The sequence below is a fragment of the Monodon monoceros genome, unplaced genomic scaffold, assembly GCF_005190385.1.
Source record: "Monodon monoceros isolate NGI ecotype Baffin Bay Population unplaced genomic scaffold, NGI_Narwhal_1 Super_Scaffold_21, whole genome shotgun sequence".
Classification (NCBI taxonomy): domain Eukaryota; kingdom Metazoa; phylum Chordata; class Mammalia; order Artiodactyla; family Monodontidae; genus Monodon; species Monodon monoceros.
The window spans coordinates 28,851,416-28,863,060 of record NW_021703778.1 but is presented as its reverse complement, the minus strand read 5'-3'; the positions used below and the strand labels follow the sequence as shown (position 1 = coordinate 28,863,060).

The 11,645-nt window shown below is 46.2% G+C and overlaps 1 protein-coding gene across 3 annotated transcripts in view; it reads left to right on the top strand.

Annotated features, from left to right (window-relative positions):
- WDR37 (WD repeat domain 37) overlaps positions 1–6,936 on the top strand; it is a 59,310-nt gene extending 52,374 nt beyond the window's left edge. For all 3 annotated transcript variants that reach the window (XM_029237390.1, XM_029237391.1, XM_029237389.1), the window contains exons 12-14: positions 875–1,009; positions 1,463–1,577; positions 4,474–6,936. In XM_029237390.1, coding sequence (XP_029093223.1) covers positions 875–1,009; positions 1,463–1,577; positions 4,474–4,605 — 382 coding nt within the window. In that variant the 3' untranslated portion in view covers positions 4,606–6,936. The remainder of the gene's footprint in view (positions 1–874; positions 1,010–1,462; positions 1,578–4,473) is intronic.
- Positions 6,937–11,645: the final 4,709 nt, after the last annotated feature.

The window sequence follows — 11,645 nt, the reverse complement described above, 5'->3', positions numbered from 1 at the left end:
ATATATATATATATATATATATATATATATATATATATATATATATACCACATTCTCTTTATCCATTCATCTGTCGACGGACACTTAGGTTGCTTCCATGTCCTGGCTATTGTAAATTATGCTGCTATGAACATTGGGGTGCATGTGTCTTTTTGAATTAGTGTTTCTGTTTTTTTTCAGATAAATACCCAGGAGTGAAATTGCTGGATCACATGGTAGTTCTGTCTTTAATTGTTTGAGGAACTTCCGCACTGTTTTCCGTAGTGGCTTTACCAATTACATTCCCGCAAGGGTTCCCTTTTCTCCACATCCTCCCCAACACTTATCTCTTGTCTTTTTGATGACAGCCTTTCTAACAGGTGTGAGGTGATAGCTTATTTTGGTTTGATTTGCATTTCCCTGATGATTAATGATGTTGAGCAAATTTTCATGGGCCTATTGGCCATTTGTAAACCTTTCTTGGAGAAGAGTTTGTTCATATCTTTTTTTAAACTGGTTTTTGTTCTTGTTGGAATATTTTTTCCCGTGTTCTGATTAAATTGATTGAAAGTTGCAGTTGGGATGGATTTTTTTTTTTAATCGTCTGCTGTATAGAGATTTTGGCAGGTTCTGTCTAATCTAGTCCATCTCTTCTGGGAGCCTTTCCTTGCTCCGTTGCCTGGAGAAGTTGAGGTTGAGTAGGAGAGGTCAGCTGTGCTCAGTTGCATGCCCAGTGGAGGTTTAGGCGGGAGGGCCAGTGAGCGGGGTACACGACTCGCAGCGTCCACATCTCCACCCACCTGCCAGGGCCTCTGGCAGCAAGAGCATGTGTCTGTTACGCAGTGTGGACGGGAACTTCCTGACGAGGTTCTGACCCTGTGTCCTTTACTTGCAGCACCGTGACCTCTGCCGTGTTCACCGTAGGAGATAACGTGGTCTCCGGCAGCGACGACCGCACCGTGAAGGTCTGGGACTTGAAGAACATGAGGTCCCCCATCGCGACCATCCGCACGGACTCTGCCATCAACAGGTGACAGTGGTCCTCCTCATGTGAACCCTTAGTGTGGCTTGAAGGGGGCCTTGTGGCTTGTGTCTGCTTCATGTAAATTTGTGTTTACTTGGTAGAGCCCTGGGAAAAGTGGTTTAGACTCCCGGGAAAGTATTTTTTATTGATTCTCTAATGCATATCCAGTATCTATAAATACTGAAACTTAGGTGTAGAATCATGTTGGTGTATTGAGCTTTGTAAGAATAGGAATGAGCCGTTTATGGCCAAAGGTTACTGAGCAGTACATACGTGTAAGTTACATGTAAGTAACTTGGCCTGTTTCCTGATGCCCTAGGCAGATAATACCTGTGGTTTGCTGGTGTGATTTGCCTTGAAGTGTGAATAGTATGAAATCCCTTACTGCATCATAATCTATAAACTCAGAAACTTGTGCTGTCATTGTTTTGTATGTAACCTGATTTTATCTCTTTGAAGGATCAATGTGTGCGTTGGCCAAAAAATCATTGCCCTCCCCCACGACAACCGCCAGGTGAGGCTGTTTGACATGTCGGGCGTGCGGCTGGCGAGGCTCCCACGCAGCAGTCGGCAGGTACGTGCTGGGGCCGAGTCTGTTCACAGGGAGCCTGGGGTCCTGGGCCCAGCATCACTGATGGATGGGAACTCCCAGCCAGTCTGGGCGTGTCCAGTGCTCCAATAGCCCTTCACAAAAAGAGAGAAATTAATTCTAACAGTGTATTTTATTTAACCAAATGCATCCGAAATAACATAATTTCAACAGATAGTCAATAGAAAAATATTCACGATTTTTACACCCATTTTCTTACTAAGTCTTTGGTTGCTGGGTTTCCATTGGAAGTACTTAGTCTGTATTTGGAGTGCATAAAATTGAAAGCTGGAAACGTTACCTGATACCTGAGCTGAGCAGCAGCTTTTAAGTTTAAACTGAGATAATCAGGCTTTCAGTTCCTGGTCTCCCCGCTGCATTTCAGAACTCCCTGGGCACAGCAGCTGAACTCACCGCCGGGCAGGCGTGTGTTGTTGTCCTGTGGGGGCGGTGGTCGTGGGTCCTGGGGGCACCTTTCCGTGGCGGTCATGTCTCCATTTAGATGCACTTTCTCGTGAGGCAGGGGTTGCTCCTGGTTCATCTCGGCCGGTGCAGTGCAGGAGGCGGACTCGCTGGGGAGCCTGGGGCTCCGCAGCACCAGCTCAGACCTGCTGAGTCAGCATATGGGTGGGGGGGGCATCTGGGAACCTGGGCAAGTCCAAGTTCAGGGCCCAGTCTCAGCACCAGGGGGCAGCAGGTGGAGCTATAGTGGACGAAGCCCCTGCTTTTGGGCAGCACTTACAGGCTCTGCTCCATGGAGCCCACACACACCACTCTCTCCCTGGCTTCCTTCGGCCTTTTCTACATTCACAGTGGAAGCTGTGTGGTGGGTCAGCCAGTCCCTTGTTGTTTCCAACAGGGTCTGTGCCTGACTCTGCAGTCAGTGAGTGTGTCTGCACCCCCAGTCTCCTCCGCTGCTCCTCCGCCTTGTCCTGGGCAAAACCTCGCAGCAGTTGCTGAGCCGCGGGCCCAGGGCGGTTTTGGAGGCAGGCTGGCAGGTAGATTGGTAGACAGGGAAGACATCTCTGCTGTAAGTGGCACCAGCTTCCCAGAGGTCCTCTGTCCTTCAGACAAAGCCGTGTCTTCCCTTTTGCAGCTCTTACGTGTACCGTCCCAAGTTAGTTGTGGAGCTTTGTTTTCTTTGAGTGCACTTCATAGACAAACTACTCACGAAATTAGAATAACTCAGGAAACCTTCACCACCCCAACAAAGCCATGAATTGCTTGTCCAGGCAACTTCACATTTGCGAACTGCTGGGTGTCACCGACGCAGCACCTAAGCTGCACCTTAACTGGATAGGATTCTCTCTCTTAGGTGGGCCTGAGTGTTAAATAGAACAGCTGTACAGCGTGTGAGGTCTGCGTTCTGACCCAGGAGCCCAGGTCCCTTCATGGCTTTGAGAATCTTCTCCCTCAAGAAAGAGGGAGTTCCAAGCAGTTCTTCGTGGTACTAATTCCATGGAGACAGTTTCATTTTTAATTGTCTGTAAACATTCAGCCTTGTAGGAATTGTAGAATTCTGTTGTGCTTGAATTAATTTCTTCCTAAAGTGGTAGGTGAAATAGATTTATTTATTTTGCTTTCTTTTTTTTCTTGGCTGCATTGGGTCTTTGTTGCTGCGCACGGGCTTTCTCTAGTTGTGGCGAGCGAGGGCTACTCTTCGTTGCGGTGCACGGGCTTCTCGTTGCAGTGGTTTCTCTTGTTGTGGAGCACGGGATTCAGTAGTTGCAGCACGGGGGCTCAGTAGTTGTGGCTTGCGGGCTGTAGAGCGCAGGCTCAGTAGTTGTGGCTTACGGGCTTAGTTGCTCCATGGCATGTAGGATCTTCCCGGACCAGGGCTCGAACCTGTGTCCCCTGGATTGGCAGGCAGATTCTTAACCACCGTGCCACCAGGGAAGTCCCGAGAGTTTCTTTTACTTACAGAATTTCTGTCAGTTTTTCTGAATCCTACCTCTTGTACCTGTTGTATAATATTATAGTAACATGTTAGTGTATGTATCTGCTATAAACTTTCCAAGTAAACTGCAATATTTTTTCCAACATTCTGATATTTAACTGAATCCCTGAAGGTGGCGGGAATCTACTTGAAAGGCCATCTATTTTATCCTTGTTTTATTTGGCACCAAAGGTATATTTCTAGCTCCTTTATTACCTGAGCCGATTATTTGTTAATGTGGTATTTGGGGTCTTTGAGTGAATTTTATTTACTGTTTCCCACGTCACCCAGCCTCATTTATTCATTAAAATTTTCCAAAGTGACCATTTATGTATTCTTCCTGTTGACTGTGATCTGACTCCTTTTTTTAAAAAATAAATTTATTTATTTATCTATTTATTTTTGGCTGCATTGGGTCTTTGTTGCTGCACATGGCCTTCTCTAGTTGTGGCGAGCGGGGGCCACTCTTCGTTGCGGTGCACGGGCTTCTCATTGCAGTGGCTTCTCTTGTCACGGAGCTCAGGCTCTAGGTGCGCAGTAGTTGTGGCACGTGGGCACAGGAGTTGTGGATCATGGGCTCCAGAGCGCAGGCTCAGTGGTTGTGGCGCATGGGCTTAGTTGCTCCGCGGCATGTGGGGTCTTCCTGGACCAGGGCTTGAACCCGTGTCCCCTGCATTGGCAGGCAGATTCTTAACCACTGCGCCATCAGGGAAGCCCTGACTCCTTTCTTGAAGAAAGAATCCTGAGGCGCTGGTGAGCCTCAATGAGTTCATTCGTGTTCCGACCCCTCATTTCGTGGAGGCTTCTCCACCAGCAACACAGGAGGTGTCACTTGGACTAATTGTGTTCATGGCTCTCATTTCCGTTGGGTCGTTTGGGCGTGTGTGGTTCATCTGGTCCTGCTTGGGGAGCCCTGCTCTGACTGTGCTGTGTGCTTGGTCGCAGGGCCACAGGAGGATGGTGTGCGGCTCGGCCTGGAGTGAGGACCATCCCGTGTGCAACCTGTTCACCTGCGGCTTTGACCGGCAGGCCATCGGCTGGAACATCAACATCCCGGCACTGCTGCAGGAGAAGTGAGGGCACCGCTCTGAGGCTCCTCGGCAGCCAGGGACTGCGACTGCCGGCTCGCCTGGCGCTGGGGAGCCGTTGCTGTGGGTGGTGGATGCTGAGCAGGAGATGTGTGCTCTCTCCAAGCTGTACCCAGCCTGCATGAAGCGTCCAGAGTGTGCCCCTGTTGTTTATTTCTGTGTTGTGTGTGTTGGCATCACGGGCCGTAGAGGTGGAGCCCCTCCCGCGGCTGTTGGTGTTGAGTCCCTGGGTGTGTTGGGGTGACAGGAGGGCGTGGTGTCTGCGCAAGTGAAACATGAACCCTGTTCTCACTGGGAGGTGTCAGTGGTCTCCACGTTTCTGGAACGATGATCTGCTTCTGCCTTATCCTGGCAGGAGCGAGCAGGGACCTCATGCTCAGGTCTGCGTGGGGTTCCAGCGTGTGTTAACTCAGCTTCACGTCTGTGTTCTGTTACAGTTCTGTAAAATCAACTTGGATTTTAGAAGTTAAAAAAAGCATAGAATGTTGAATTTGGATAGTTTATTTTGAAAGGAAAGAGTTTCTGCTCTTTTTATAGAAAATCATTTCAATCTCCTGAAGTCTCATGCTAGCAAATTCTAAAATTTAATGATTCTAATCACTGATTCCAGGTATTAAGCAAAATTTAAAGCACTTTAGTTTATAGCTATGGTTATAAACAGTTTTTAGAAGTTTCAAATGACTTATCCATTGAATGTGACTTGACCTTTCTAGAAGGCCCTGCTGCCTGAAAACAAACCTTATTTATTTTCTACACCTTGGGTTTGCATGTTTCCCAGTGGGTTCACTTTCTGGGTGGTATTTGAGAGCCAATAATGCAAATAAATGAGTACTACCTCAAAAGCAAAGTATTTGGAAAACTTGGGGTGTCACTGTTACCTGGTTCATGCACTTTTTGATCTAGAGCTGGAACATGAGTTCGTTCAGAAGGCAGGAGAGGCCAGCGCAGCCCACGTACCTGAAGAGGAAAGGCTCCTTCCTCACTAGCTGCCAGCTCCCAGGGGGCGGGTGGCTCTCGGTGCCCCCTCTGCCAGGGAGTCTGTCAGTCTCGCCTTCTTGGGACTTTCTACCTGGTGTTCGTGAGCCATGTTTCTTGTTGAGTTACAGTCTGATAACGAGACATCTCAGTGCCCCCCCTCACATATGTAACCCTTGGAGGCCAGCGCTGGGACAGGCACTGGAGGGTGACATTGGAAATGATCGTGATGGCCCAGTCCTGGTCACCGCTTCCGTTTTGTGGTGTCGCGGGCACTAGAGATGGTGCCTCGCCCATGGCTCCCTTTGCCTCAGGGCCTGCGGTAGACCATCTCAGGCCTCTTGCCCTGGGTCGTCGGGTCTGGTTCTGAGATGACTCCTGGCTGGGCAGGAGGGTGGGGCCGGGGAGAACCAGAGCGAGGGACAGACAGCAAGAGTTTTAGGGCAGCTTTATAACAACAGCAGCTCAAGAGCTGGTTATTAGAGTCTGACATTCCCCAACGCCAGGGTCAGGACGGCGCAGGCTGCCGCCTGCCCTTCTGGGGTCTCCACAGCAGGGCTGTCCGCACATGCCAGCTCCTCTTCTGCTTCAGTCTCACGTCTGAGTGTCTTAGAATTACTTTTGGAAACGTTGGGAAATGTCTGCAGGTCGCTAAGCCAGATTAAAGAACCAGATCTCTGCTGGATTAAAAAATTGGAAGCGTGTAAACACATGTGTATGCAGCCATGTGGCCTGTGCAGACGAGGCTCCGCTCGCAGCCGTGTCTCCCTTGCCCCCTCCCTGTTCCTGCCCAGGGCTCGGCCCTTCTCAGGAGCAGGACCCGCTGCCATGGCTGAGAGGGATGTCTTCAGGCATCGTGAAGGAGATGGGGGTAGTGAGTGTGTGTGTGTGCACGTGTGAGTGTCCGCAGGTTTGTGCATGTGTGTGCCTGAAATGAAGTTGTGTGACCAGCTGCCTTGATCATATCTGAAATAGTGTTTGGAAGTGGAATTGGTTTTGTCCATGTGCCGACATGTCCAGAATTTCATTTAATAACAAAGAGATGGGTGGTTACTGAAAACTGTGTTGATGGAGAATTTCACGAGAGGTATGTTGTTGGATGAAGGGGCGCCCTTTCTCAACCACTGCACATCAGCTTATGCAGAGCCAAAATCTGTACCTATTTTGGAATCTGAAGAATCCTATGTAAGTCATCTGTTGCTTAAATCTGTGAAAAGTTTCTTTTGGGGAGAAGGTGTGCATTTATCAGTGTTGTATAGAAGCAGTTGTTTTCATTGTGTTGATGTAATTGTTTTTAAGTGTTCAGTGTCTTCAGTGCAGTATGAAATTCATTAAAAATCCATGTTCTGTAACTACTGTTGTAAAAGTGTTGTTATTAGGAGTCTCTTTTTTTTTTTATTTTGCCTTTTTTTCATGTTTTTGCTTTGGTAAAGCATTGTTAATGGCTATTGAACATCACAATGATATAGAAGGTAAACAAATTAATTATAGTATTGCCCACTTAAAAAATTTTAATTTTAGACTTAAAAGCTCAATTGTGTTCTATTTTCTATCTGTTATGCTATAATTTAATGATCCACATTACACTTCTCCATTCCTGCATCACCACCCCAAAATTTCTGAAGGGAGTTAACAATTTGACAAAATACAGGCATTTGCCAACGTTCCTCAGAGTTTCATAAGATGCTTGTCCTGTTCTTACTACAGTTAAGCTTGTTTGAAAGTTGAAAAAAAATTGCAGTAAGAGAACATAGGCCTGTTTTCCATGGGAGAATGCAAATTAGGATTGGCTGCAGCTGCCTGTTCACCGTTCTGTTCTCACCCATGTGGATGGAGCCGTACCTGTCCTGGGAGCCCCAGCAGGTGGCAGGGTTCTGCCTGGCGTTTCTTGCCTGCCCCAGCCCTGCCTCGAACCAGGAGGCCTCGCCACCCACCTTGCATGGGCCTCAGGGGCACGTTCAGTTCCCAGAGGGCAGAAATTCTCCACGATTACTCCCTCACCTTACTCTTCAAAAACATGTGAGTATTGTCTAGATTTCATAATTATATCTTCAGTTACATTTAAAAGTTTGCATATTAGTGTAAAGAATTAAGAAGGCAAGACTTGCTTTGATTTCATCAAAATGCCATTAAGACGTGTCTCCCTCATCTATAGGCTTTCTGTTTTCCCTTAATAAGTTAGAAGTCAAGGAAGTTATTCCAAAAATCGGGAGCACCTCTGTTTTATATGCAGCATACGATATGTAGTCCATATCATGGGAAGAGGCTGAAAAGGAAATCATAAAAATGCTGTGAGTTTAAAATCAAATTTATTAAAACTATCTTTTGGTCAAAATGCAAGTAGATTGAGCAGCCCTTTGGCACCCTGAGGGCTGTGTGCCGTGTGGGCTGGGGCAGAGTCACAAGGGGCTGCTGCAGTCAGTTTGGTCCAGGAGGCGTTTCCAGAGAGATGACATTCAAACTGGAGCCTGAAGTTTGACGGAAGTGTCAGCAAATGAAAGGGGGGGCGAGAACAAGTGGGGGAGGGCGCCCCTGATGGAGGTGCTTGAACAGGCCTTGGGAAGAGCGGGTTTACTCCACATGCGCCAGGCACTTTGGCATGATGGGGCGGGGGTCCGGTTCCACGGGATTTGTGCTGAGGGGTGAGCTGGGGCAGCAGGGTGGGGAGGGCAGGGCTCTTTATCCCACAGTCAGGACAATTCACGGGCTCCCGTCATTGCGAGCACACAGGCATCCCGTGGTACCTAAAGGACGCTAAAGTGTGTGACAAGAATCCTCCCCCCGCCCCCAATGGTATGGGAATGTGTTGGGAAATTTCAGCCACAGTTTAGAGACTGAGGTATTTTACTCCCTACTGCTGGGCCCCTTGTCACCACCGCCCCACAACTGTGTCCTCCCACCTGGGTGCCAAGTGAGCCGTCGTTTTATGCTCCACTAACCCAAACGGGGCCGTCAGGATCCCTCCTGGGAAATTTTGGAACTAGAACTGAGAAAGTCCGTCTCTCTCCAGTAGTTCATCTTCGTGAAAATAATGCCAAGTGCTTCAGAGTGTGAAGGGAAAATAACTATAATTCTGTGCTCGGCAAGACTTCCTTGAGGAATGTGTGTGCAATGATGGCTTGGGGAATAAACAAAAGCAGATTTCACCAGTACTCCTTCTCTAAGGGAACTTCTCAAGGAGGAACCGTAAGAAGAAAAAGTCATGAAGGAATGGTTCAAAATGGGCCAGTGCGCCGGCGGACATCTGGGCCAAATTACGCCTGACTGGAGCTTGTGGTTTAAATGTCCATTTTTGTTTGGCTGGGGATTTGAAAGATTAAGTCTTTAAGTTATTAAATATTTATAGAGACATTTCAAGGGTAACCACAAAGAAAAAAAAACACTTTAGAAAGGTAAAAAAGAAATGATTAAAAGTTACTGTAAGGGGCTGGGAAATGTAAATAAGAACTGGGCAAAAGTGACTTTTTAGCGTATTTCTTTTTGTAGTTTAAAAAATTTCAGAACCATTGAAATATATCACCCAGTATCTGAAAAGTTCCCATTTTATGCTAGCAACAAAAACATAAGGTACCTATTGGGAAAAATGTGACAAAAATAAAAAGAGGCTTGAAATCATCCATGGGAATATTTTAAAGCTTTAACATAGACATTAAAAAAGACAAATACAGTGACAGACCATCATGTTCATTGATAGGAAGAATCAGTATTGTAAAAATGTCAGTTCTCCTCATACTGGCAAGTAGATTCAATGCAATTCCAATCCAAATCACCCCAGGGTTTTTTGAGGAATTGGACAATCTGGTTCCTAAATGTATTAGAACAAAGGCCAGAGTTAAGATGCTCAAGAAGAGAAAAGAGGAGGTGAGAAAGGAGAAGGAAAAAAAAAAAGATTACCTCAAGCCTGGCAGGGCTACAGTAAATACACGGAGGGGTTCACACAAGGATGGGGGATTGACCAGTAGAGCAGAAAGAAATCAAAATCGATTCATGCGTATATGAAAACCTGAAATATTTCAGCTCATATAATCACAGATCAGTGAGGAGAAAGTGGCTATTTAATTAATGGTTTTAGTACTACTGGTTATTCATGTGGAAGAAGGTAAGGAATTTGGATCCCTACCTCACACCAAAAGAAAATCAATTCCAGCATTATATGTTAAAGGCAAAACACATTAAAAAATATATATTTTTATGACTTTGTGTTTATTAAACAACTACCTAAAAATGCATTAACAATACCAGAAAAGATTGATACATTCAACTACACGAAAAATGAAAAGATCTGTGTATTAAAGGACTCCATGTAAGGCTGAAACAGTAGGCCACAGAGTGGTTGCAACATATAATTCACAAAGGGTTAGCATCCCAGACAGCGCACAACAGAATCCGAGAGAATGGGGGAACTGGGTGGCAGATGTGAATAGGTACGTCACAAGAGAGAAAACATAAATATTGTTGGTTTGGATATGAAAGGATATGGCAAATCAGAAGCACTCTCTTGTATGTCTGGACTTGTGCAGTCACTCGGTGTGTAGTAGGGACACAAGTGTCATGTCGGGAGTCCTTGCCTGTCTATTGAAATGAAGATTCCTGGGTCCAACCCCAGAGCCACTGACTCAGAATCTCTTGGGTTAGGATTTAAGAAGCTGCATTTTACACAGGCTTTCGTTTGTTTAAGCTCCTGTGCAGTTTGAGAGCTGCCGTCCTGGAGAACCTTTTGCACTTGTGCACCAGGGGACATATGCAAGGTCGTAGCAGCAAACACGGAACAACCCAACACACATCAACAGGGACTGGCAAGCAAATCATGGTACGTCTACACAGCAAAATATTATGTAACAGAAGATGAGTGACCCACATGCAGCTACGTGCAACTGTTGATATGTATGAAACCTTGTGAGGCACGAGTCAGCCCAGCCACACGTGTGTGATGATGGCTAAGTATTTCATGTGATGAAAACCCAGTGCTCCAAATGGTCGTCTTGGGGCCAGGAGAGGGGGTGGGGTAGGAGGAAAGGGTGGGATCAGGAAGGGCCCAGAGTTGGCAATGTCCAGTTCCTGATTTGGACAGTGGACACACAAGTGTGTGTTCCAGTTTTCACACTTTATAACAAGTATCTCTACAAATATTCCTTTAGTGTATCTAATATCATATAATCAAAAGAGTAATGTAAACAATTCTAAAGAGAAAGTGTGTGCTATTCCAGAGATGGATCAAGTGAATGCTGGTAAAATGGGGAAATTTGGAGTAATATTTTTGACTATGTCAGTCTCAAGCTTATTGCATAACCCTATTTTCTTTTTTCGCTTACAAACATGTAGTTTTATTCTAAAATGTCTGATTTTCAGTCAGTGTGTACCTTCCATGGGAGGAAACGCAAAGCCAATTTTATTCCAAGATAATGTTCTTGAAAAACAACCATCACCAAGGAAATTGTCAAAAGGCAGAGTGTTATGCTGTCAAAATTGGGTTGTTGTCAAATACATTTTGGAAATCCTGGCTTTAAAGTGGGAAATGTAATAAGGATTTCATTTACCAGGTGTGATCGTAAAACAATAAAAGTTTTCTTATGTTGCTCATAAAATGGGGACTGAAGGTAATTTCAAATCTAGGAGACAGTCCAAAAATTGTGTTGAGCAGGTGCCACGTGTCAGAATAAGAATTTTTATTCTCAACAGTCTGTGTTTTGGGGAAAGAAGCATTTATTTGGCTAGGTGGGTAAGTTCTGGTATATTTGCTGAAATATAATCAGTTTATAAATATAATGTATATGCATTACTAATATCTTCTAGCTCTGAATTGGTTCTCAATAAATAAAAATGTCCTACTGGTTAACTTTTTTTTTTTTTTTTTTGCGGTATGCGGGCCCCTCACTGTTGCGGCCTCTCCCGCTGCGGAGCACAGGCTCCGGACGCGCAGGCTCAGCGGCCATGGCTCACGGGCCCAGACGCTCTGCGGCATGTGGGATCCTCCTGGACCGGGGCACGAACCCGTGTCCCCTGCATCGGCAGGCGGACTCTCAACCACTGCGCCACCAGGGAAGCCCCCTACTG